Genomic DNA, 26605 nt, shown 5'->3' with positions numbered 1-26605 from the left:
AGAAGAAGAAGAAGAAGAAGAAGAAGAAGAAGAAGAAGAAGAAGAAGAAGAAGAAGAAGAAGAAGAAGAAGAAGAAGAAGAAGAAGAAGAAGAAGGCCTATTAACACGAAATGAGCAGACGTATTTTCGCGCACAGAACCTGCTGGCATACCGCTACATCCTGCCGTTCGTCCTCGTCTGCTTCGTCTTCCTCCTCGTCGTGTTCCGCTTCCTCGATTCCGGCACGTCGTCCTCGGCGCCCTCGCAATCGCTAAACTGCCCCGAAGGCGCGGTCAAATACGTCATCAAGGACGAGGACATCTGCGTGAACATAGCGAGGAATCACGGCTGTACGGTCGACGTTCTGATCTCGCTCAACAGGGAGAGTGGCTTGGAATGCAATCACCTGGAAGTTGGGACGTCGATGTGTGTGCCTGGCGCGGGCACGGTCGAGGACACGGAGTAGTAGGCTTCAATTTTCAATTGTTATTTGATTTGGGGCGTTTTCGGAGTATATTGGTCAATTACAGGATATCGATGCGCCTGTCGGACGGACTAGGCTCAGTAATGTGATATTGTCTGATGTGTCTGACGAGCAAAACACCATATCTTGCACGCGCATTTCTCGATCTACACCATCCGTCCTGCACACTGGGACTATGCCAAGTAGTCGCTACGTAAGACTCCAGCTTCTTGCTTCTCGACACAGTTCGAGGCTTCGGCCTTCCACATAAACTTCCATGGCACACCGTAGGGCGGTACAAGGACTCGAGCACTATCATCCCAGTCATATCTCGATGCATATGCTTTAGCCATGTCCGTGTATCACAAGACGAATACAACAGCCTTTCCACTAATGCCCTTGCATCTGGTTCCGAAACAGCAGCGTTTCCGCAGGCTATGTGCTGGCAGTCTTATTACTTTAGTACGTTGTGGCATGTCAGTGTTGTCGTGGCCATCCATGCCGAACCTATCACCCTTACAGTGGGCATTCTGTTTCTCGGGTCCATCGCGGTTGGGTTGTTCATGAGTTCAATACGACTGCCAGAACGATAGAGTATCAGGTGACCTAGCTCCTGCACTTCAATTCTTCGCCCACATGTGCTCTATGTATCGTATACTCCTGACAACCGTAATTCAGAATCGCCCCTTCAAGTCCCGTTCCACACGAATATACCTATAGCACATTATACAAGACTGAAAACAAAGTTCAAGCAAGGAACCCTGGCGTCTCGAGCAGCACGTAAATCTGCAACACGTCAGTTCAGGGGCAGGGGAGTAATGCGTATCGTGTCGAGGGTGGAGAATACATTTGGGAATCGAGAGACTGCGGCGATGATTGGGGGATCACATCAGGGCAGCTAACTGTGTCCACAGCGTATGTATGTATGGGTCCACACGGGAACACGGGACACAGACATACGGTCCGTTCGCGAGCACCCGAGATACGGAAGTGAAAAAGGGGCGTGCACACCCGGGACAGAGATTACACGTCGACACACTACTACTATTAGTGCTTTCATACTTCTATCTAGCCTAGTAGGTAGGTAGGGAGGTAGGCAGGCAGGCAGGCATACACTGCCGCCTCGGCGAATCCACCCCAGTCTTACGACCACGGCGTATATAGTCGAGAGAAGAAAAAAAAATTCGGAAACGACTTTCTCAAGCCTTCTATAGTCATTTGTGAGAGCCGTCTGACGATGACCGTGGTAGGCTGGCGGATTTATTGTCCAGGACCTAGGTCTTCGTGGTACAAAAGTGAACAGATCCTGCGGTGCGCGGGGGGGGGGGGGGTATATATGCAACAAACAAAGCGCATCAAGGGACTCCGTATCTATAACACGTCATACACGTCTTTTGAGCAGATTATAGGAGAGGTGGTGGTGTCATCTAGATGTCGTGTACATGGTCGAGCTAGACGAACCGTGACGGATGCTCGCGAGATGGTGATGGTGTAAGGGAGACATCCAAGCAGATCCAAGCAAAGTATGGCGGGTGCGGAATGTGGGGCGCACAGAGACTTGTGACAGTAATGCTGTGCTGCGTTGCGCAAATACAACGGACTGAAACGCACTATGAGTTCAGCGTTGTGCTTCACTTCCAGAGTAGGACACAGGCGTGTCGAGCTCAATATCCTCACGACGGGTGAGGGGATCATGCAAGCTGCGGTCAGGCGTAGAAGTAGACTCGTCGTCGAAGCTGTGATCTAGGCCACGGTCGTTATACCTATGTAAGTCGTGGATGCTCTCGGTAAGGACAGGCATGCGCTTGTGAAAGGGGGAAGCGAAGCCACCGTGGCGAGTGGCAACTCTGGTCGAGCGAGAACGCCAATATCGGGAAAAGATGCTGTGAAAGGCATCCTTGCATTGTCCCCACGACGTTATGATGTAGATGACGGCATTCCAGAAGCCTTGTAGTGGCAGAACGAGACCGGCGAGCAGAGACAGTGCAAAGCTGGGCTCTTGGGGGCGTACAAGAGAGTACACTCGATTAATAGTTGAGGGCACCCAGACGACAAACAGTGCCAAAAACATGAGCATGGAAACCTTGGCGTATCCCCATGCAGCCGAGTTCGCATGTCTTGCTGCGGCAGACTTCTTTCGGTGCGCTTTCAATTCACGCTTGGCAACTCTCGCCTCGCGCTTGGTTGGTTGAGTGTCTTCTTCTTGTCGTTCAGTCTCCGTTTGCTGAGGCGATCTACCCGCAGTGACTGTAGTCGAGAAATTCGGGTTATTCTCGCCTGGCAACTCTCCTGTAGCACCTTCAGTGTACGGCCAGGGGTCGTTTGCCAGCCGGGTGAAAGGGGAAGTGCCGTTGGTAAGATTATGTGTTGGTTTATGGCTCAGCTTCCTGGTACTGGCAAAAGAACTCCGAGTTCCATCCTCTGATTCTAGGCTCTTTGCCTGGTAATCCGGGGATTGAGGTCGAATGGTCTCGTGGGTGATTTGGATTTCTGTAACTTTCCGCACGGCGAGACCCTCACTCATGAATGGATTCACTGGAATTGGCATTGGTGGCCGTGGCTGGTCCTTGGAGAATGCTCTCAAAGCAGCACGCTGCTTGAAAATGTCTTTGCCTGTCACGAGGTAAATTGTGGTCGTGACGGCAATGATGATCCTAGCCTGAGTCAGAAGACAGGGTATGTTGAAAACAGGTATGACCACTCACCAGACGGGTCCGTAGAAGAAGGCGATGCGCATCCAGTCCCACTCAACTGCAATCCAACACCATAGCTGTAGCAAATCGTCAGTAGCTGGCGTGCTGAGTAACCCCTACAACTCACAGTGGCTGGGCCATAGATCCGCGCGCCCTTGGAGGCGTGATCGATGATGAGGAATATGAGGGCGGGGAGTAGCGGCGTTCCATAACAGGCAAGAAAGTACCACTTCTCCAGCGAGCGTAGCATAGCGGAATCGTAGTTCTTGAAGAAGGTCAGGTATACATTAAGTGCCATGCAAAAGGTCCACAGAGAGTCGGCAGGAATGAACCTAAGCAAGGTGAGCTAAAGGAGTATGATGATGATGATGATAGGAGCTATTACATCTGGATCAAGAATGCCTGGAACTGGCACAGTGGATTTTTAGCACCATACATGGTGCCAGATACTGATATAAGGGTGGCAATGTTGCAGAGCAAGTTGCCTATGGATGCAAGAAAGACGAGTCGATTGATGGGTTTGCGAAAGGTTGGCCATACGCCAAAAGTGGTCATGATGAAGAGTGAGCCCATTAATGAAAGGCATGACATTGATCTCTCAGCAATCTCCAAGTCTCGTAGCTGATGGTCGGTGAAGACGTTCCCTCCACCAGACTGTACGGCTGAAGGGGGAGATACTGAAGAGTGCATGATGTGAGAGGGCGGCAGATGGAGGAGAAACAGGAGACTTGGAAGATCGAAACCAAGAACGTAGCGGCAGTGGTTTGATCGCCGAAGACGATCGCCCGGAAAGGTGCTACCCTCTTGAGATGAACCATTCACCGGTACAAGTCCGAGGTCATGAAGATGAGGCACACCACTTGGAAGAAGGCCAGCAGCCGAGACAGTATGCGGAGTATGGTCCGTGGGGTAAGCGAAAAGTGCGCAATTGGAGCGAAGGACAGTGAAGATGAATTGACGTGGTTTAGGAAGAAGCCAGGCTGTGAAGCAGAAGCGGAAGCATAACGTGAAAGTGAAGATGAGAGAGGGGAGAGAGGTGGGAATGAAGTGAAGAAGAGAATTAGGAAAGATGGATAAGGGAAAGGATTACACAGAGTGACGAGTACGAGTTGTGGTGGCACTCGACAGTTGAGCTAGAGGATGGTGGTGGTGGTGGTATGTATGCAAGGAAGTGGTGAGAGAAGTGAACAGGTTCCAGAGAAAAGGAACAAACAGTAACAATGGCGGCTCAGATCTGGATTGACAGCAAGCATGAAGACGACGAGGTAAGGCAGACACGAGACGAGAGAAGCAGCATAGCTAGTCTTTTGGAGGTTTACATTGCATCCATCTCCGTCATGGATAGTTGGTGCAGTAATGCGCACTCACCCTCATCCTCACCCTCACTTATCACGCCCCACATCCCACATCGCACCTTGCGCCTTTCACCTCTCACCTCTCACCTTTCACCTTTCATCTCTGGCCGGGCGTAGCGGGCTGCAGGACGAGAAGCTGAGCTAGGAGTAAGAGATCAGGAGGACCATTCCCAGGACTTGGTCGCGGATAGCCGCAAGCACAGGCAGCTTTGAACGGACGTGCCGTAGGCATGCTTGCGGTGGTGCTGCATGCGGAGAATAGGACGGACGGACGACGAGGAGAAGGACGAAAAGGACAATGAGATCAGATGAAGTGGTATTACGGTACAGCGATGAACCATCCAAGAAGCACGAGCGCGGACATGGATGGACATGGACGGAGGAGCATCAGCATCAGCATCACGATATAGCGACAAGGATGTCACTGGTAAGATGTTAATTGTCAAACCAGAAAGTAGATGGTTCAGGTCCGTTCTCTCTCTAATTATCAGATCGGCCGGTTGTCGCTAAGTAATAAGGGGACAAGGGGAGCAAAAGTCCCGGTACCTCGGGCAGCTATGTAGGGGGGAGGGGGGCAGGGAGACGCCCGGGGAAAGGCGACGGGCCCAACAGTACAGTACACGCCCTTAAGTCTTGAGATGCCCCTAGCTCCCACCCCCCTAGACGCCCCAAGATTAGGGTCAGATTAGGCGGCGGGGTGGGTGGAATGACTTCAGGTTTGGGCGGTTTGGGCGGTTTTGGCGGGTTGGCGGCGGGTTGGCGGCGGGTGCGGGTGGAGCTGACAGCTTACAGTACGTATAGGACAGTACAGTACAGCACATTCCAGCACAGCTCGCTCCACCCCGCCAGTACTCGGGGGCCTCACATGCCTGAAGTGCCTAGTTAGTCTGCCTGACTTTCATCCCCACATCATCTGTCTCATCTCGTCGTCTTCGATCTGTCTTACATAGACATATAGTAATTATATACATCTATAATCTCTCCCAGACAGCCTGTCCTGCTGTTTTGCTTCTTCCTGCTTCACTTATACCACTTATACTACTACCCTTTGTTCCAATCCCTTGGCTGATCCGCCTCACTCCGATGGCTTCCTGCTTAGTCTCGCGTCGTCAGCACAAAGCGTGACAGCGAACAGCCTTGCTGTAAGCATCATACCACATATCACATACTCCCGTCCTCCATTCACGCTTGGGATTGGGCCTCCCATTCTATTTACCGGACTTTTGACAGCTCTATCCATGACTCGCTAGATAGCTATAATCTCCCGTTATACCGCTCCCGGTCTGCCACCACCGCTACCACCACCACCACCACCACCTTACTCCGTCCTTCTTGTCCACGCTTGCATCTACATACCAGATGGAGAAATCTTGTTCTCTTTGCTTTGTTGTCTTCTTAGCTCTGCTCCAACGGTCTGGCAATGGATCGCCTGCTCGCTCACACCTGCGAATCTCCCCTCCAAACTCTAGTAATGCAAGGAACAACCTTGGAGAGATCTGCAGACCGTGTGCACATTTGCACGAACAAAGCACACATCACTCTGGATATGCCGAGATCCTGTCGATTAGGAACAACCTATCTAGCCAACTCTTATCTCCGCCAGAACTTACCACAACCCATTGATCCGACTCCAATCTTTCGCCCCTGGACCCTCGCTCCCTAGCCCTATACACCACCAGACCGAGATGCATCCATCTGCCTCGTCTGTGCACAGTCCACTGCGACCCAGTCCCAGTGTATATCATTAGGACATGCTGACTGTGTTGATCCGTCTATTCAATGCTTGGTTGGTGATATTGCTGCCATTGGTAGCGGCATCCTTGACGGGAGCTCCGGCCTGCTTCAGGCCGTCCTGTGTGCGCTCCTATCGCTCCTGCAGTCCTGGTGGGCAAACCACCGGAAGCGGTCAAATGGATCTCCATTGACTGTTACTGCACCTCTAATTCTCCTTACCCGTCAAGCATTCGGATATCAAAGCAGCAATGCCTATCCTTCTCAAGAGCACCCTCTCTGAAAATCGCATATACTGAGCTGTGTGACGGACATACAAATCTATGTACGATCACACTCACTACTCTTACCTGGCTGACATGGTCCATTCGTGTTCCATAAGCCCGGGATCTGGCTCGTGACGGACGTCAGCTCGCCTCAGCAACATCCTAGTCCTCTCTGTACCAGCCCTCAGGTATGGGTAGAAACACTTCCTTAGTAACAGTATTGTGCCTTTCTTGATCCCCCTCACTGTATGCACCCCAGACTTGTTGGGAACGTGCTAATTACCAGTGAAAGTTGTCGGGTCTAGGCAAAGGCCTGGCTTCATACACAGCCATCCTCGCGGCATTCTACGCATCTTGATGTGGCCAGGGCTGAGTTGGAACTGCCTTGCATGCCAAGCTTACACTTGCTTGATGACTACGTATACGTACACGAATGACTTTTTTTCTTTTCTTTTGCCGACTATATATTGTAAGATGCTTCTGACGAGTTGGAATATTTCAAATACATACAGGGATCCATACATGAAGGGATGATTGCTTGATCGAACTTGGCCTACTGTCGGCTATATTCCCAGCATGAGGTAAATTAGTGCATACCATGTAGACCTCAGTCATTAGATGTTCTAAAATAGACATGTTCGCTTCTGCTCCGCGATCGAGCTTGATCTTCTACTACTAGCGTTTTATGTTCTGGCTCTTCTCATTCACTATCAGCTAGTGACCAACATCTTGAATTTGCGGCGGGCGGGTGAATGGAAGTGTGTCGCAGTGCCTTACCCTCGAGGACATGTCGGAAGGTTGTTAGCCTTACCCATCTGCCTTCACAATGTTTTTCCGGCCTGGGGATATTGGCCGGGAAGGTTGTCAGTGTTACCCAGGATGTCTGTGGCCTGAGGCATCAAGAGCTTCCCCATCACATCATAGCTCCGCATTTCCGCCTGACAAGCTAAGACAGAAGGGAAAGCATTGTGATGAAGCTTTGCCTCGTTTTACCCTCCCGCTCGCACTGCGGATGTTGCAATGTACCGCGAGCAGCTTCCTTTGCGCTCTTCCACTACCATCTCAGCCTCCAGACTTGCGTCATCAGATGTTCCCCCACTCATAGGCTAGGCAATAGCCGACACTGCTTCCCTCGGTGACCACCACCATTATGACATCCGTCGTCTTCGATCGGCTTTTAAATCGAGAACTTGGCTATTCCACTGGCAGCAAGAACCGATACTCTCACGTTCGAGGTCTCTATGGCGATCAGAAATGGGTTCATGACCTGGACATTGTCAATGAGCTCGACGGACATCAAGGATGCGTCAATGCTTTGAGGTCGGTATTTTTTCAACACACATCACTACATTTGACGGACCTTCTTGCTGACTTTGTTGATAGTTGGTCACGCTCTGGTAGACTCCTTGCCTCTGGCTCAGACGATCAGCATGTCAACATACATACTTATCTCCCTGACTCCTCCACTTCCCAGTTCCAATTCACAACAACCATTGCTACAGGCCATCATGCCAACATATTTTCTGTCAAGTTCATGCCTCACTCAAATGACAGAACAATCGTGAGCGCTGCTGGGGATTCCGAAATACGTGTGTTCGATATCGAGTATTCAGGCCAAACTACCTCTTCGGATTCTGCGTCAAACTTCCGCTCCCGAGCCGGCGCAAACAACATTTATAATGGAGTAAGATACCTCAGCGAAGGAGACAGCAATGCAAAAGTCTTCCGGTCCCACGGCGACCGTGTCAAGAGGATAGTAACCGAGTCTTCGCCTTTCTTCTTTTTGACCTGCTCCGAGGATGGCGAGGTCCGACAGTGGGACGTTCGCCAGCCATCTTCAGCATATCCTGCACCCTCCCGAAGATCCTCCCTGTCCAGCCGAAATGCCCCTCCGCCTTTGATCTCGTACAAGAAGTATGGCTTAGATCTCAATACCATATCCTGTTCTCCTAGTCAGCCTCATTACATTGCACTTGGAGGTGCTCATCTGCACTGCTTTCTTCATGATCGCCGCATGCTGGGACGGGACAGGGCTGCAGAACGTGGTGACTTGTTGCGGAATGACTTGACTTCGCAACACGAGGAAGATGCCCTTTCTGAAGCCACTCGATGTGTCAAGAAGTTTGCGCCCCATGGCAAGCGTACCATGAGAAGGAGTGATAGTGGCCATATTACAGCATGCAAGATAAGTGACTCTAACCCCAACGAACTCATCGTGAGCTGGTCCGGAGACCACATCTACAACTTTGACATCAATCGGACGCCGGACGCCAGTGAAGCCATCCAGTACACGACTGTCGAGAAAGGAAATAGCAATCGCGCAAAGACTTATAATGATCGCAAGCGTAAACGGACTGGACTGTCACAATCTGCAATATCCAATGAAGGGGCTGCAAGGGCTGATTCCAGACCGCGTACTGACAGCGCAGAACCCGCAGAGCAAGAAATGTCACTCATGGTACAGTACGAGAATGGTCAAAGCGAAGAGATACCTATAGAGTCTCGGAGACCTCAGATTGCGTCCGGCGAGGCTTCATTAGGCGAATCAGAGAAACTAAGCTATCGAATCTCAAAGTCTACCATAGATTTGCGGAAGCAGATGTTCACGCTTGGTCAACCGAAATCCTCATCGGCTGTCGATGTGACTGGTCACGCCGCAGAGTTTACTTCTATCATAGGCCTGAGCGCCTCCATATTACCAGAGATGGACGATATCATGAAATCGTGGCGGTATCCTGTTGATCCATCCGAGCTGGAGGTTGTTTTCCAGAATCGACTCCGAGATGACCGTGGCTCTGCCCGTCGTTTCGTGCAAGCTGCCGGAATCACTGCGCGTATCCTCGGGGGAAGACTCAGAATGGGAGGCGCTAGCGATGCAATGATTGACCAGTACTTTACTACTATCACCCCTGTCCCCAACGAACGAACTATACCTAGACACCAACAATTCGGATTCGATTTCATGAAAGCTATATATCTCTGGCTGGACAGCGGCATTGGCGCTCTTGCAGAAGGATTCTGTGCGAACAAGGGCAGGCGAGGCAGTACCCGATTTCCCATACCAGATGACGAAGCTGCAGAAGAGGCTATTCACGAGATTCTAATCCCGTATCTCCTAGATCTTGCGAGCGACAACTCGGTCTTGGATGTTGATGCGTCTCGCTTTGAGGTGGACGAGAACAGAATTACATTTACAACGGAGAAGGCTGCTGTCATGGCATTTGCGCGAGCTATTCGAATACCCTTCGCAGATCTTTCGAGCAGTGCTGATGGGCCTGCTTCCGTCCAAGATCGTAGGACTGCGCTCAGATTCTGGGCTTTCAAGGTCGGAAGGGGGTTATTGATGAACGCTGCGCAAGGCATCAATTTCGAACTTGTCGATCGAGCATTTGGAGGTATGGGTCGTGGAGAAGCCGGAATCATTGCTGCCGAAGCTGCATTTGCGGAACGTTTCAAGCGCCGCGAGGGCGAAGAGGAGGAGGAGGATCCACGGGTGCACCAAGCGACCCTAAGAACTAGAGACCGTCCACGAACAGAGGCGGATTCAACATCTGACGCAGCGCCATTAGGAGTCGACCTCTCAGACTCAGTCCAAGATGACCAAAGCGAAGACGAAGATGAACAAGTCCTGCCTATTGAAGCACTACGCGATGCGGCAGCTGCAGTCAATGAGAACAGCGCCGTGGGACATTCAGAAGACGACGAATCAATGAGCGGTAACGATGCCGCATCATCTAGTGAAGATGAAGAGGAGGAAGATGATGATGACGATGATGATGTTGATGAGCAGGACGAGCTTGCCAATAGAATATTTTGGCGCTCCAATTTCTCGAGACGGGTTCGCAAGGAGAAAGTCGAGGCTTCGGTGCCGTGTGGCACTCATACGCGCATATACAAAGGGCACTGCAACGTCAAAACTGTCAAGGACGTCAATTTTTATGGCTTAGAAGACGAATACGTCGTCAGTGGGAGCGACTCAGGCCACTTGTTCATATGGGATCGGAAGACAAGCAAATTGCTGAACATATTGGAAGGAGACGGAGAAGTCGTAAACGTGGTTCAGGGTCATCCATACGAACCGATGATTGCGGTGTCAGGTATCGATCACACGATAAAGATATTCTCGCCTGACGCGCGCTCGCGCTCCGATGCTCGCAATGGCATAGGTGTCAAAGCAGCCGATTCTTCGGATTTTTCATCGATTAATTTCAGTCGACGACGCCGTCGGGATGGTCGAGCAAGGGCATCATCAAGCCAAAGGCAAGACGACGATGCGGCTGAGGAGGAAGGCGATATCGACTCTGACGACGAATCACGTATAGCTCACGGAGGCCTTCCCAGCAGGAAAAGAATCCAAGACGAGTACCAAATCACGAGTGAGAATGACAGGGCACGAGATGGAGGCGGAGGGTCAGATGCATTCCTTACTCAGAGCATGCTCTTACAGATTGCAAGGCATTTGAGACAACAGCAGGCAGAAGGAAACACCAATGTCGACTTACCCATGATGCTTGCCGGAGGGGACGGGGAGGACTGTCACGTGAGCCATCCTCCATCAATCATTCCACTTACTCAATTCTAATGTTGTATTGTAGGTGATGTGAGCTCTAACGATGACATCTGGAGGCATCGCAAGCTTTGCTCGTGTATTGGAATCGGCGCTCGAATGGCCGACAGCTGCCAGTTATGTCGGATGCAACTGACTGATGGAGAACATGAATCCCGCTGAGCTGGGGGAAGCAGCGCCAGAGGGTTGCGTGCAGTTTCATGCTTGGGGAACTAATCCATCACGAGACAGGACTGGTGAAGCTGCATGGGAACTGCCATGTAGCACCCTGCAACCAACCTAAAGCTTGCTCCACGAGGTAACTTTATATAGCATTTAAACATCTCGATGCTATATCGTGCAGACGTTGCCCATGTAACACCTGAATATGCGACCATCCTGTTCTGGTTCCTGTTCTTGCCGGTACCCCTTTTGTGTCCTACATCCGTACCCACATCGTTAGTCTCATGAAGCCTTTTTGGCCTTCGCCGCCTTCAATGCCTTCTTCCGATTGCTCCTTATCATGACAATGCTCAAGAACGAGCCTACGATCGCGGAACCAAGCAGAATCAGAATAACGGGTATACGGATCGCCCATACGCGTGGTGGGAAGAGGGAATGCAATGGGTGGTCTTCGTCAACAAATGGCTACACACAGTCAGCTTTGAGTATCTGGCGCAGCATGAAGAGGTCTCTATAGTACCATGAACAGCGTCCAGACGGAGTAATAGAGAAAGACTGCGGATGCCACGATTAGCATTGCGAGCCCAATGAGACGGTCGAGCTGAGCTAAGTTAGCTTTCTATCCTCCAGCGCGATGCAAAAGTGAACTTGAGGATGCACACCATGTTGAATTTTGTTGCTGAACGAGAGACTATGTTTGAGTATCGAAGCGTTTGTGATATCTGGCGCTCGTCGACGTCTCGGGAGCTGCTACCTAGGTAATTAATTAGTAGTACCTTCCAACGCGCCTGGTTGCTCGTCTTGGCAATAAAAAATCGCCCGACGTCGTGCCGAGTTGGCTGGTAAACTTCACCCAGCTCACCTACAATACCGCGTTTGATCAGTCTTCAGTCTGCAACGGCGGCCTTCGGCCAGCAACACTTTCAAACTTGCAAGCTTTCTTCGCAAATTCTCGTTGAGATGGCGGATATCATGCTGTCAGCTGTTCGTCTACCCACGCCTGAGCCGGCTCTCGATCCTGCGCCTCAAGAACAACCCCGTGGTGTTAAGAGACATCTCTCACCATCCTCCCGCTCACCAACGCCCAAACGCCACCGCTCACCTCCACGCAAGAGATACTCGTACTCGCGTTCTCCTTCACCCGATCGACGTTTCAAAGATGCTCCCGCAGGTCCACTCCCACGCGACGTCGATCGTTCGCGTGCCTTCGAACGGCAGCGCCAGCTCGAGATGCGGCAAAGACAGCAAAAAGATGAGACATCTGTGCCTCTCACCGATGAGCAGAAGCAAGAAGCGGCCAAGGCAGAGTACCAGCGCCTACTCAACGCGCGGTCTGGGGGTGTATACGTGCCCCCGGCCAAGCTACGCCAGCTTCAAGCTCAGATCACGGATAAGACGAGCAAGGAATACCAGCGTATGGCATGGGAGGCATTGAAGAAGAGCATAAATGGTCTGGTCAACAAGGTCAACGTCAGCAATATCAAGCATATCGTGCCGGAGCTCTTCGGCGAGAACATGATCCGAGGACGAGGGCTGTTCGCGAGGAGTCTGATGAAGGCACAGGCGGCGAGTTTGCCATTCACACCAATATATGCTGCTACGGTCGCTATCGTCAACACCAAATTACCGCAAGTTGGAGAGCTGCTGGTCAATAGACTTGTTGTGCAATTCCGAAAGGCTTTCAAGCGGAACGATAAGGCCGTCTGTCTGTCGAGTACAACCTTCATTGCGCATCTTGTCAATCAGCAAGTGGTACACGAGATTCTTGCGGCGCAGATCCTGCTCTTGTTGCTCAACAAGCCCACCGACGACAGTGTGGAGATTGCAGTTGGGTTGACTAGGGAGGTTGGTCAGCACTTGGAGGAGATGAACCAGCAAATCGCGTTGGCTGTGTTTGACCAATTCAGGACTATTCTGCACGAAGCAGATATCGATAAGAGAGTCCAATATATGATAGAAGTGCTGTTCCAGGTCAGGAAAGATAAATACAAGGACAACCCGGCTATCAAAGAAGAGTTGGACTTGGTCGAGGAGGAGGACCAGATCACACACCGGACTATGTTGGATGACGAAGATATCGAAGTCCAGGATAGTCTTAATATCTTCAAATTTGATTCAGAATGGCAAGAGCACGAGGATGCATACAAAACGCTCAAAGCGGAGATTCTTGGAGAGGCTGATGGAAGCGACGCTGAAGATGACGATGAATACGAGACGGATAGCTCTGATGATGAGGAAGCCCAGAAAGAGAAGGAGCTCGAGGTAAAGGACCAGACGAACACAGACCTCGTCAACCTGCGTCGGCAGATCTACCTTACCATCAAATCCAGTGGGGGCTTTGAAGAGTGTTGTCATAAGCTCATGCGTATCAACCTTCCTGTTGGACAAGAAGAAGAACTCCCGTCCATGGTGATTGAGTGTGCGTCTCAAGAACGAACATACGATAAATTCTACGGAAACATCGGCGAGCGTTTTTGCAAGCTCAATCGTCTGTGGAAAGAACTTTTCGAAAGCATGTTCGCCAAGTACTACGAGACGATTCATCGGTACGAAACAAACCGCCTACGTATTATCGCACAATTCTTCGGCTACCTTATTTCGACTGATGCCATCGACTGGCACGTCTTGTCACTCATCCATCTGAACGAGGAAGAAACAACTTCGAGTTCACGTATCTTCATCAAGATCCTATTCGAGGATCTTTCACAGGCACTCGGGATGCCAAAGTTGGCCACCAAGTTGACAAAGGACGAAGTGCTCACTCCTTCGCTCGGTGGACTCTTTCCCAAAGATCCGACGAATCAAAAGGACACCCGATTCGCCATCAACTTCTTCACGGCCGTGGGAATGGGGGCTCTGACAGAGGATATGCGCGAGTGGCTAAAGAACGTACCGAAACCTGCCCCTCCCCCTCTACCTGCCCCAGGCTCGCCGTCGGACTCGGAGAGCATCTCCAGCTATTCCAGCTATTCCAGTTACTCATCCCGCTCCCGTTCTCGCTCTCGTTCTCGCGCTCGTTCATATTCGCGCTCTCGCTCTCCAACTCGCGATCGCTCACTGTCCCGTTCGCGTTCACTCTCACGTACTCCCGGCCACCGCGGCAGACGCCGCAGCTACTCATACTCCCGCTCGCCATCGCACACGCCATCTCGCTCCAGATCTCGCTCCAGATCTCCGTTACCTAGACGTTCCAGACGCCGCAGTTACTCTGAATCGCGCTCGCCATCTCGTTCACGGTCGCCAATTCGACGAAGAAGAAGTCCGTCATACTCTGTGTCTAGGTCTAGATCTCGAACGCCGCCACGAAGGAACGCGAGGAGTCCGCCAGGTAGGGGAAGGACGCTTTCGAGGTCGACATCAAGGTCCGTGAGTCCACCCCGGAGAAATGGGACGAGTCAGTCTGCGAGACGCAACTCACGTCATTCGAGGAGTCCACCACCAAGAAGGAGAGGGGACTAAATCAGGAAAGGGGATAGGGATGGTGTGGAGCGTTGCTGTGGGAGAGGTGAGGAGCCGGTTCGGGACAGGTTCAATTGTATATTCATTGTCGGGAGCTATCTGTATAAGTTATTGGCATGGGTGATAATTGAAATGTGCAGAAGAGTGCGCGTAGGATGGCCATCGGGATATCTCTACATTAGACAGCAAGTTGCATATCATATGCCGCCTACAGTCGGCTCACCCAGGATTGGCTTTGTGCGCATGGACCGAACATTGGGAATCAGACTAGCAGCCCGTTGGCCCACCCCTGCATTATCTTTTCTCCTCTGGACGTGCTAACAGTTGGACTGATTAATTCTGAATTGCTCATATGACCGACTTTACGCTCTCTAGCATTAGTGTTAGGAAAGTCTGATATGTGTGTGCCGGTATTCGTGCCTGCTATCCGCTCACAAAGAAAAGAATTCTATGAATACATAATTCTACTTTCAGCTCACAATACACGGTAGAGTGGGTCTCTTGAAATGCTGATATGAGGACAGACGCAGAGCTCCAGAGTTGATAGATAGCACATGGCGTCGTGCACGATAAGACGGAACGATGCATGTAGAATATCTGTCTGTTGTGCATACCCCATTGGCTATTGGTCGATATTGCAACGGCCGGACACGTTGTTCCGGCGCCTCGCATGCTCTCTCTCCTTCACGGCGCCTTGAAGCTGGAATTAATCGCAGTTTCAGGTACCAGAGGTCTGTAGCTACGATACAGTTACCTGATTGCGGCACGACGCTATTTACGTATGTCACTGTGGCGGCTCCCATCGGTTCAACAAGGTCACGCCAGGATCCTCATAGTGCCGTGTGCGTGGTACCTGGAGCTTTGTTTTGTTGCGCGCATACCACAGTACACCTCACATGTGCACAACCAACGCATAACTTGCTGTTCGGACCGAATAGCCAGCGGTACGGTCGTGCAGGGGGAGCTATGATACCTGATTGACCGGATCGAACTACGCATGTACGTAAGTGTACGAGCACAAGTAGTGACGATGCGGTGTACGGGGCCATTGCTGTTTGTCCCTTTTACTCTTGCTCGTACACTTTTCTGTCGCTCAACTCGACCCGTAGAAAAGACGGGAGACCGCAATGCATATTCGATGAGGCATCATTGTTCGGAGCTCGATTGCGGCGCCTACAGACTTGGTTGGGAAGAGCGTCAAGATCGATGACATGTCGTCGCCGCCACAGTCACTAGAGAAGTGTTGTCGACATGCATTGGGCTACTTCTTACGAAGCCGTACGACAGGTTTCATGCGCACAAATTACAAGGCCGAGATCAAAAGAACGTACTTCACAGCTTCTAGACAGCGCAGCAAAAACAATCTTTTACAGCCAAGACTCAGGATTGCTCTGGTCGCGTCAGTCGGAACGGGCTGCATCGCATCACTCTTTCTCTTTGGCAAAGAAACAGGTACAAAGCAGGCGGAAGAGTCCATTCCCAAGATCAGTGTATCGGAACACCCCAAGGCCAGTGTATCGGAACAGATCCCAAACGTCCAATATTTTCGCCTTGCTGAAGTCGCCAGCCACGATGCCAGCTCGGACAGGCAGTGGATAACACGCGGCACATCAGTTTACGATATCACAGATTTCATATCCGCCCACCCAGGTGGGCCCATCATACTCCACGCCGCTGGCGGCAGCATCGACCCATACTGGAAGCTGTTCACAATTCACGCCTCATCGCACGTCCAAGAAATCCTCGCGCAGTATAAAATTGGCGAAATCGCCTCGTGCGACCTTGTTAACGGCGAAGTCCCCTGTGCTTCTATCCGAAATCCATACGCCGATGACCCGCCCCGCGATTCGCGGCTGAAGACGCTGACCGAGAATCCGCGGAATGCGGAATCGCCGGATGAGGCATTGTCAGAAGACGTCACGCCGAATGAACTATTCTACGTGCGAAATCATTTCTGGGTCCCGCCCGTGAAGGAAGAGGAATACACTTTCACAGTCGAATTACCTTGCGGGACGGAAAGGACATACTCTCTCTCCGACTTGAAGAGCTTCGAGCCACACACCATAACTGCAACTCTTCAATGCGCTGGGAACCGCCGCTCGCATATGTCTGCAGCCGTCAAACCGACGAATGGCTTGCCATGGAATGTTGGCGGAATAAGCACCGCGACATGGACCGGCGCACGTCTTGCTGACGTTCTTGCCGACGCAGGATTGGATATGAGGAGTGAAGAGCATAAGAGTGCGAGACACGCAGACTTTACGGCCCTCGAAGCGTATGGTGCCAGTATACCCCTGTCCACGGCGATGGACCCCCGATCCGACGTACTACTTGCGTACGCCATGAACGGCACGGACTTACCACGCGATCATGGATACCCAGTGCGTGTCGTGGCACCTGGAATAGTTGCGGCAAGAAGTGTGAAGTGGGTGCAAAAAGTGAGCATCGGGGAGGAGGAGAGTGCAAGTCAGTGGCAGCGCAGGGACTACAAGTGCTTCGGGCCGAATGAGAAGCGGCTAGATTGGGACAAGGCGAAGAGCATTCAGGAGATGCCCGTTATGTCTGCCATTACGGGCTATAGGATCAAGAAGAAAGGGGGCGGATGGCTTGGCAGGCAAGATGGTCAGAAGATGCTGGACGTTTGGGGCTATGCGTATTCCGGCGGCGGGAGGGAAATAGTCCGAGTCGACGTCAGCCTTGACGGCGGGAAGAGCTGGGACCAGGCCGAGCTGCTCCGGGGCGAGCGCGAGGATGGCAGCAAGACGTGGGCGTGGACGAGGTGGAGGTATCACATGGCGGATCCTGGGGATGGGAAGGTGGAAATTGCCGTCAAAGCGACAGATGAAGCGTACAACACACAACCGGAAAGGTTTGACGGTATCTGGAATGCGAGAGGGAATCTAGCAACTGCGTGGCATCGTGTCGTCGTTGGAGAGGACGAGACTTGATACACCAACCCCCCTCCTGCCTGAAGGAGACCACACTTTTGAGCAAACAGAAAGTTCCTTCACGGCTCCATTTCCATGTATTATACAGTATGACGCTGCTCCTGCTCGAGTACGCGGTGACACTGATCATCAGCTCCAAGCAATGATCCTCATCAGCTCCGCGTCCACACATCCTGACGGACGCAGGTCGACGTCGCTATTTGTACAGTATTCAGGCCAAGACGGCCACACAAAAGCGCAGTTCTTATCCGGTATTCAGCGGCAAGCGAAGACTACTTATTACTAATAATTGTTATGATCTTTGTATTTTGTATAGGAGTGCAGGAACAGGGGAATCTATGTACTTGTACGCTTTCAAGATGCTGTTATCGCTCGACGCCTTCAGGAAAGGCTAGATGTGGCAATTTCAGGTAATCAAATATACGTTGTGAACGCTACCGCTGGAATCGCTCAACCCACTCGACTGTCGAAACTTCCTACCAAGTCTGGCATTGCACTTCAGCACTGATTGGATGTACATAGTCCAGCAGATTGAAATATATAGATACCGCCACCGACGGGAAGAAGAGATGCTCTCGCAGGATTCTTTCTTGTTGCCCTGGGCGTTTGTAGGTGTAGCTAAAGAGCCCAGGCCCAGACCACGCCAGCCTTGGGGAAAACTGTGTGCAGCCTTGCCTCGTGGAGATGTATCTTTCTGGAATGCTGGATCGGACCTTCACTTTTGAGTCGTAGTTGCTCCCCTCATGACGTACTCCGTTTAAGCCTCGCCACAAGACATCATCCTGGAAGCCATAGATTTCTTTTCGGTGGGTGCTAAAACTAACAGATGTACAGCGTTTTGTAGCAACGAACGGAGATGCTGATTGGCCAGGAAGCCGCGTGACTTTCGAGGCAAACTCGTGTAATGTGGACGTGCAAACATTTGCCTGCAGTACAGCTCACTCAATTGAGACCAGATCTCCAAATGTGAAGACCGGGACTGCAATTGGGCTGATTCGTGTGACGGGTCACATGAATCTCATCCTGCAACGTTGTGGGTAATTGTGCCACGATCAAACAGTGCCTATGTACGTCAGTACGTTGTAAAACCATTTCAATGCGATATATATCTTGCCTGAAATTGAACTTCGTGACAGGCTTCAGCAAACCGAAGCTCAGCAAACGGAGGTCGCAAGACCAGCAGCTGCACTGTATGCACAGGAAATTATTGCTGTGTCGTTGACGATTAACTTCGGGAGTATTTGTGTCCGAATACGGTTGTTGGATCCAAGGCAAGGTCCACAATTAGGCACATATCCTAATATGGATATCATTGTACAGGATGTACTTAGGTTGGTCGATGTTCACATCCTCAAGACTGTGGAGAGACGTTCGACCAGGTCTCGATGTCTCAGGTGACTGGTGTCTAAATGCCTAATCGATGGATCACAACTTTGCTGAGTCCGATGGTGGATCTTCGATGGTATGTCGTGCATATCATAGCGTGTTTGGCCCGGTCACGATCTCCTCGGATCTGCGCCTCGGACTTGCTTCCGGTGTGCGACTGAGACGTGCAAGATGCCTATTGCATCTCCTCCCATTGGCACCGTTTACACATGCACATTCCACCGAGTGCACCTACTGCCCATTCTCGTCTTTCTTTGACAGGTAACTCGATATCGCAGTAATGACTCAGAAGTTCTTCGTCTTTCTTGATTCCTGGTGTCGCTCTTTCATCTCGACCTTTCCACATCGCGCGTTCAGTCTTTGCAGTGAATCTGATGCTCCCGCGCCATTCCCAAGTGACGTTTGGGTCACAACTGTGGTTCGCAAGACACCAGAGGGGATGCACGGCAGCGATTTCCGGTTTGCCATCAAGCCCTTGTTTTGCCGAGGCTGTTCCCCTGAACTTGGCATATAGAGTATTGAATACCCAGAAATCATACTTGGTGCTCGTCTCGAATATGTTGACGTCCATCTTCTCGAGCATGTGGAGGGGCAGGAATATGTTGTACTTGAAGGAAAACGGTAGCGTGCGAAGTGCTTCGGATCCATGTCCCATGCCCAAGATTGTGTTTGTGTAGTCACCCCAGATGTACTTCACCTCATTCAGGTCCAAGGGATCGATTTCTTGAGTCTCGGCCATTGCCAAAATGCGCAAGAGCAGTAACGAGTAGAGTGCATCGGCTGCTTCCTCTGCAGTAGCATCTGCAGCACTTACCTCTACGTCTGTACCACAGATTGCAGGATGGTAAAAGTCTTGTGCGAGATCATGGCAGTTCTGGCTGCAAAACCATACATCGTCACATTCGAGACACGGCATGTAATCATCGGTTCCTGGACTTCCGAGCTTCGCAAGAGGAACTCCACAGGCATCGCAAAAAGGGTCGTGAAAGCGAAGATGCGCTGTGAGCAGTGATCTCTCGTCGAGGACTATATCCCCGGGCTCAAGATCATTTTTGGCAAAAACGCCAAGTTGTTTTACTGTGTGTGTCTCGTCCCGGCTCTCATGCTGGACCAGAACAGGTAGCTGTGTAGACTTGACTATAAGGTTCGGAGCAGATATGGCCATCTGCTCGTTTAGTGAACTTATGGCGTCTGCAGAGAACCGATCTGGCTCATGCTCGTTCCATGAATAAAGCTCCCGTCGCACAAGACCTCGGTCCGGCAAATCATCCAAGATAACATCATTCTCGTCCAAGGATTTGCCTTGTGACTCGAGGTGTTGTCGGATGGCATGTAGCACTTGATTGTGCTCTTTGCTTAGAGCTTCATGGCCTGGGAAGCCCTTTACCGCCCGTAGACTGTATTCAAATGCACTTTTCAGACAGTTGCAAGCGCACAGACTACGTATTATCTTGATGTATCTGAGAATACATATTAGATCTCGTAATGGGCTGATGCAGAATTGCGCTTACAAGGTAGACAACCACTCAGCTCGGGCATGACCGATGATATCTATATCAGCCGGCGCTTCTGTGGTGATACTTGCACCATTATGTATTACGTCCCCGTAGTATTGTCGGGCAGATTCCAAAGCTTCTTCGTGGAATTCCCCACACTCATCGACGACCTCGTCAATCAGAAGAATTGCCCGATACGCTTCCCCAGCAGCTAGGTCTGGATATTTCAAGGTATCATACGCCTCGATCAGCTTGATACGAAGCGGGACGCTGTACGGATCCTGACTTAACTCCTTTTGAAGGCTCAAAACCGAGTCCATAGGGCTAAGATCGAGGACCTGTCTCAAGAGTCCCTAAAGTATACGACCTTTTCCACCGAACAATCACGCGCCCAAGAGGCTAAGACACAATTAATTCATAGTGAAAACTTCGTCAAGGGCTAGAAACTCGCTTAATCAAAGGAGACAATCAGACTACTATACTTTGAGTTAGACTGCTCTACGCTGCTCCATAAAGATTAGCTGCTCCCAAAGAAGTCATGTAGTTACATCACACTCCTTCTAGCATAATACGTTCAAGAACCTTATCCACCTTTCACGAATCTCAATATTGTTGACTGGCTGGGTGAACTACCGCACAGGATCTCATGTGGGCTACGATACAGGATCCATGATGTTTCCATCTACTGGGGAGGTTGTGGCACGATTTCTTCGTAGCAACGGATATGACAAGGTACGAATTTAGCACTGGCACGGGTCCTCATGCGCTGACGGACTAACTGGTCAAGATAGACCTTAGCTGCGTTCATTACTGAAGCTGGTCTTCCACCTGATGCTGGTACGACCTCTAAGCATGATAGCATCACCATAGAGAAAGTTCTAGAGGAGAAACAAGCTTTTGATTTGGTTCTCAATTTTGAGAAGGTTGGACTTGAAGACGGCAATCGAGGTTGGAATGCATTATGTATGCGTCTATGATCGAATCTGGTCTATGCAGCAAGCATCGGGAAACTGACTCGAATGATAGTACCGCCGTCGCTACCTTCGATTGTCGATGTTTTACCAACATCGTCGAATTTGCTGAATGTATCAATTGAATCGCTGAGCTCGAGTAATGGTGAAGACAGCCATCGTCTTATCTACAGCTCAGCGGACCGGCAGTTTTGCTCTATGCAAACAACATCGCCCAAAGGTCACTTAGAGCTCGACAAAACATACGATCAACATCAGGACTCACCTGTACTAGCATGGGTTCATCTAGATCACAACCTCCTTCTCACCGGAAGCATGTCTGGGAAACTTAGGCTATTTGATCTCGAGAAAGCTGAGGTTATCCACCATCGGCAGGACCATACGAAGTATGTTGTCCGTGTCGTCAAGTGGAAAGCTTTTCACGGGACTTATATCGCCACAGCCGGGTGGGACTGCAAAATCAACTTGTATCACACTCAAGGGCCCACCTACTCAATTGGCGCGCCGATCGCTACTCTAACAGTTACGAGCGTGCCGGAAACGATTTTGTTCATGCAGCATCCAGATAGCTCCCAGCCGATCTTGCTCTTGACCAGACGAAACTCCACATCTATATTCTACTATGCAGTTCCAGACACAACTAGCAGAGGTACAGAAGAATCTATCAAATCCATGGAACTGCTAGGCCGGCAAAATCTTGCTCCGCATTCGAACGCATGGGTAGCTTTCACTCCAGCCTGCATAGCTGTATCACCTAGAGATCCATCTATAGTGGCAGTAGCAACCTCCCAAGAGCCGCATATGAAATTGATGATAGTTCGCCTTTTGATACCACCGCTCGATAAAAATGTCATAACATCTCAAGAGCCAACACAAGCATCCCAGGCACGAACCGAGCTTCTTGTTGCGGATCGAGAGGAAGCCGCAATCATGATCAGCTGTAACACAATGGCCTCGCAAACAGCCTACTCAACACCTATCCTTGTCTGGAGACCTGACGGATCAGGTGAGTGACATGCTACCCAGCCTTGAATTTCGCACGCTAATGGAGGGGAAGGCGTTTGGGTCAATAGTGACGACGGCGTAATACGAGGGGTCGATTCAAGCTCCGGTAAAGTCGTCGCGCAGCTGAAAGGACATACAAGCGGGACTAGAATACGCTGCCTCTGGGCGGGTTATGTTAACCCAACCAGGAACGATAATGATCGAACTGAATGGCTTGTGAGCGGTGGATTTGATCAAAAACTCATCATCTGGTACCCGGACGAGAGAAAATCTGGACGTGACTACCCCAATGATGAAAGACTGTCAAGTTGATCGTTGGTCCTTGAAGCGTCACACAAGGTATGGTGCCCGCTGGTCCCGACGGGAAGATGCATGATACAGTGAACGACAGCTGCGATACTCTGATATTCCACGAACTAGAGCTATTCGAGGCTACACGATGACAATAAATCGTTGGCAACGGCTAGATTTATAAGTTTTTGAGTGGCAATGTCTTCCTTCGCTAGTAGTGTCGAGCAACTATGAGCCCTCTCCTAACCTCAAACCGACTTTATCGTGAATGGACCTTTTGATGACATGGTCAGTTTTATTCCAGGGGCGCCCATATTCGCTCGAGTCGTGCATGCAGGCATCTTGAAAAACCTGATGCAGACAGGGGGATACCCTTAATTGCCATGAACTGACCTCCAGCCAGCCAGTCAGCTGGGTCATACTCCACATTTCCGAGCCGATCGGGTTAGTGTTCAGTACAAGGCCGCGGACAAACATGAGCTTCGAGTGCAAACTCAGAAAATTTATCTCAATGGAGCGGCAGGAAAATGTCACATTGACGATGAGTTTGGCCCTATTAAGCATGACCTGACAGGTCTTGTCCACTGCGGCACGGCTGTGGGTAGTAAAAATAGCAGGTACCTACACCATGTCCATTCCTTTTTCCGATCATCTAAATCATGGTTCAATGTTTTCTCTGAATATTTACGACAGCATAGGGTCGTGCCGCAAACCCTGACCTTGCAATTCAGCATTTGTTACTCAACTGGCCGAGACTTTTTTATGTCACACAGTACGCTAGGTTTATGACATTTATCATATCATGGTTGTGGACTTATCCTTCTTCCCCGCTGGGTTTGACTGGCTGTATGCAGACCTTGACGAAGACGCGAGCGCCCGCTGCAGTTTGCTCCTGATCCTAGATCAACATTCAGAACAGAATCATCCATTCTAAACCCTTAGCTAACTGTTTTCGAAGTATTACTTGGATGTCATATAATGCACTATGCCTCTAAGAAACATAAAGTGTGGCATTTACCCTCGCATATGTGCTCTTGAGTAGTATTAACATATCAAATTGTGCTCTCCAAGTCCAATCTCCCAGACGTCTCGAAGGATCGAAAACATCGGTGCCCTCATGTGATCATTGTGACCATACAGTGCCAGACATCGACATCCTCACTGTTGCAGTAGTAAACGGCATTTGCGTGCCTCCGAATCATCGAACTTGTCCGGGTTAGAAGCCAAAATGAGCTCCAGAAGAGATTCAGGAGCAAGCAGCAGTCAGAGCGGATTCTTCTGCTTATCGAATGTGAGTCAGTCATTGCTTATACCATTCACTTCCATGATTAACATGTATCAGGTACAAGGCGATTGGCAAACATTGAAGGACCTTCTTCGAAGCGAAATCCGAGGCCAACCTGGGTGGGTAGATTTTCTCAAAGGTTCTACACCTGGTCAAACAGACGCATATTTCAGCGTGAAAACCGAGGAGGATGCCGATAAAGCCTACTGTAAGCCCTGAAGAGTCCTAAACAGAGATTGCTCTATATTGAGATCTCCCAGACGCACTTACCAACAAAGGTCTTAACGGGGTTCCCGTTGGCGTTCATCGATTCAATGACAAGACAAGTCCTCCAGCGTTAGTGGCCTGCAATTGTCAAGAGCTCCACCCTGGCTGTGTTGGACATCTTGGAGGCATTTACGCGGACACTTCAGGTGTCACATCACATATGATGGCTCAAATGCCGCAACACATGGCCGCACCATACTATGCCACAGCTCCGGCATATGCTTATCCAATGCCCGCAAATACAATGCAACATACTCAGACCTATATGGCAGTACCATATGCGGTGCCGATTGCGACTACTGCTTACAGTATGCAAAGCGTCATGGCATACGCAACGCCCCAATACCAGTATATACCACAGCCTCCAGTCCAGCAGATGCGGATTAATGCAAACGGAGGGACCGTCCCGATGGAAGCTCGTGGGATTTTCATTTCCAATATTGACCAATCTACCACGCAAGAGCAGCTTGAAGCATTCCTTCGAGAACGAAACGCCCGTCCAATATCAGTCCGGCTACCCCGCGACCGCAAAAGGGCTCGTGGCCATGCCACAGTACTGTTTGATACAGGTATGGAGGCGCAGAATGCCATGATTGTACTAGACGGTCAAACTCTTCAAGGGAAGAAGATCAGAGTCCGTATGGACCAAAATGCCACGGTTGTTGAGTCTTCGAGTGGGCCTCTTGTGGTGAACGGGTCAAGTCAAGGTACAAGGGTGAGTGAGTACAGCAAACGCCTCTCAATGCAGCGCTCTGGACTCATAGCTAATAATCGTACAGCAGCGTCGCTAAAAGTATCCAGCATTTCCCGTCCGTTGCTATTATTAGAGTGTGGTCGGTCGTGGGAAGTGTGTTGGCCAGGGAAGCAAGGTTGGTGGCTATGAAGAACTCCAGCTGCGGCAAATGGATGGATGGATGGCACCCTGGCCTACCTCAATTAGCTTGATGCCAACACTTTCACGTCAACTGCGTCATCACTGCTTATATCTCTTTTTTTTCTATCTTTGTTCCTCCCATACATCCCTCGCAGTCTGATCTTATTTTATCCTAAGGTTAAGACCTTACGTATTTGCGGATTCGTATTCCTGTTCTGTGTGCCCTCTTCCGCCGTCAGTACCCATTCAGCCTCTTTGAACTTGGACTCTCTTCTCGAGACATCATTGCTAATTGAGATCTAACTATCCACCACAATGAATGCCTTTGAAACAGAAATGCACATCGATTTTTTTTAAATCCCCCAATTCCGTAAGAAAGAGACTGGTCATCCACCTTCAGTACGCGATAGGTCAACTCAGTCAGCACTCGTCGCCTGAATCATGGTAGTATATTGTATGCCGTCAAAGACGGGATGTTTTGGCCCGGACCATCGGGTAGCTGCAGGCCGTCCCGGTAGACGAAGCAAGCTTGTCATTCTCCAGCTTCAACCAATCGTAAAAACACGACCAGTGGACATGCACCGTTGAAGAAGCACCTTGGCTGCTCTCTGCTTCAAGGCCCCCACCATGATGAGAGCTGCTGTTCCCATACTTACATTCGTGGCTCGCTGTCTAGCAAGGTTGATCCTAGAGCCCAGCATTCGAGAGAAACCCTCATTGGCTAACTGGTGAACGAGTGATTTGAAAGTGGCGACAGCCACACCGACATGAATGGATTATCTTCACCGCCCCAGATAGAGACTTTTGTCCTGTAACAGATCGTGACGCATCGCGAATCTTTTTACTAAACGGTTCTCCGCGTAGAAAATATCGCTTGACACATCCAGCAATGCGAACACCAAGCTAGCGCGCGGAAACATCCATAGCATGTCGGAGAGCATGTCGACATAGATCCGTGAAAGGCAAACAAACATAAGTCAGGAGGGCACCACAGGTGTTATTCCTTGGCAGTATTGTAGTTCAGCATTATAATTACTTCCACCAATTCTTGTTCAATTACGTCCATGACATGGCTTCAGAGACTGCCACATGATATTGCGGTACAGTACCCACGCGTACAATAAACTTATATAGTAGCACAATTGATACGAGCCAACACAGTTCAGCTTCTGAAAGGACAAACTGGAGGATGTTTCGAAAAATGGCTCACTGGATCGACCCCCGGAGCTATCTCTGAGGCATGATAGTCCACGTTGGTTATGTTCAAGCTGACTAGGCACATGAATGGCAAAGTGCTTTCTTAAATCCTTGTCTTTCCAAGCGTTCCATGGTCCAGCATTGAACCTATAAGTTGTATGACCCGAACACCGGGAAAGCATGCAAATTCAAACTGGCATTCATCAGTCC

The 26605-nt window shown here is 50.4% G+C and overlaps 9 protein-coding genes across 9 annotated transcripts in view; 6 read left to right on the top strand and 3 right to left on the bottom strand.

The window, feature by feature from the left end:
- EJ05DRAFT_477516 (uncharacterized protein) overlaps positions 1-577 on the top strand; it is a 1521-nt gene extending 944 nt beyond the window's left edge. The window contains exon 2 of the mRNA XM_033744266.1: positions 119-577. Coding sequence (XP_033598797.1) covers positions 119-445 — 327 coding nt within the window. The 3' untranslated portion in view covers positions 446-577. The remainder of the gene's footprint in view (positions 1-118) is intronic.
- A 1421-nt stretch (positions 578-1998) lies between these two features.
- Positions 1999-4090, bottom strand: EJ05DRAFT_62764 (family A G protein-coupled receptor-like protein). The gene is made up of 4 exons (XM_033749816.1): positions 3521-4090; positions 3263-3467; positions 3148-3212; positions 1999-3096 (listed from the first exon to the last, which is right to left on the bottom strand). Exons 1-4 carry the CDS (start codon positions 3823-3825, stop codon positions 2061-2063), a joined length of 1611 nt encoding a protein of 536 aa, XP_033598796.1. The 5' UTR covers positions 3826-4090; the 3' UTR covers positions 1999-2060.
- A 3547-nt stretch (positions 4091-7637) lies between these two features.
- EJ05DRAFT_441077 (WD40 repeat-like protein) lies at positions 7638-11069 on the top strand (the record flags this gene model as incomplete). The annotated part of the gene is made up of 3 exons (XM_033741965.1): positions 7638-7807; positions 7871-10112; positions 10161-11069. 3 exons carry the CDS (start codon positions 7638-7640, stop codon positions 11067-11069), a joined length of 3321 nt encoding a protein of 1106 aa, XP_033598795.1.
- A 429-nt stretch (positions 11070-11498) lies between these two features.
- Positions 11499-11814, bottom strand: EJ05DRAFT_440953 (uncharacterized protein; the record flags this gene model as incomplete). Its single annotated transcript, XM_033741959.1, has 2 exons — positions 11499-11681; positions 11737-11814. Coding segments are annotated over 2 exons (261 nt in total), but the record flags the coding sequence as incomplete, so codon positions are not given.
- Positions 11815-12086: 272 nt separating this feature from the next.
- EJ05DRAFT_477510 (MIF4G-domain-containing protein) lies at positions 12087-15175 on the top strand. Its single transcript, XM_033744265.1, has one exon. The coding sequence runs from the start codon at positions 12177-12179 to the stop codon at positions 14673-14675; it is 2499 nt and encodes an 832-aa protein (XP_033598793.1). The 5' UTR covers positions 12087-12176; the 3' UTR covers positions 14676-15175.
- Positions 15176-15926: 751 nt separating this feature from the next.
- Positions 15927-18085, top strand: EJ05DRAFT_532383 (sulfite oxidase-like protein; the record flags this gene model as incomplete). Its single annotated transcript, XM_033749069.1, has 2 exons — positions 15927-15953; positions 16202-18085. 2 exons carry the CDS (start codon positions 15927-15929, stop codon positions 17621-17623), a joined length of 1449 nt encoding a protein of 482 aa, XP_033598792.1. The 3' UTR covers positions 17624-18085.
- An 805-nt stretch (positions 18086-18890) lies between these two features.
- EJ05DRAFT_62582 (uncharacterized protein) lies at positions 18891-20937 on the bottom strand. The gene is made up of 2 exons (XM_033749815.1): positions 20521-20937; positions 18891-20469 (listed from the first exon to the last, which is right to left on the bottom strand). Exons 1-2 carry the CDS (start codon positions 20823-20825, stop codon positions 19185-19187), a joined length of 1590 nt encoding a protein of 529 aa, XP_033598791.1. The 5' UTR covers positions 20826-20937; the 3' UTR covers positions 18891-19184.
- Positions 20938-21177: 240 nt separating this feature from the next.
- EJ05DRAFT_501845 (WD40 repeat-like protein) lies at positions 21178-22793 on the top strand (the record flags this gene model as incomplete). The annotated part of the gene is made up of 4 exons (XM_033747166.1): positions 21178-21237; positions 21297-21468; positions 21532-22482; positions 22534-22793. 4 exons carry the CDS (start codon positions 21178-21180, stop codon positions 22791-22793), a joined length of 1443 nt encoding a protein of 480 aa, XP_033598790.1.
- Positions 22794-24000: 1207 nt separating this feature from the next.
- On the top strand, positions 24001-25115 carry EJ05DRAFT_501844 (uncharacterized protein; the record flags this gene model as incomplete). The annotated part of the gene is made up of 4 exons (XM_033747165.1): positions 24001-24063; positions 24115-24265; positions 24318-25039; positions 25104-25115. 4 exons carry the CDS (start codon positions 24001-24003, stop codon positions 25113-25115), a joined length of 948 nt encoding a protein of 315 aa, XP_033598789.1.
- Positions 25116-26605: the final 1490 nt, after the last annotated feature.

Source organism: Pseudovirgaria hyperparasitica, assembly GCF_010093815.1.
Source record: "Pseudovirgaria hyperparasitica strain CBS 121739 unplaced genomic scaffold EJ05scaffold_11, whole genome shotgun sequence".
NCBI classification, from domain to species: domain Eukaryota; kingdom Fungi; phylum Ascomycota; class Dothideomycetes; order Acrospermales; family Acrospermaceae; genus Pseudovirgaria; species Pseudovirgaria hyperparasitica.
The sequence above is the reverse complement of the archived record's forward strand: the minus strand, read 5'-3'. Positions and strand labels throughout refer to the sequence as shown.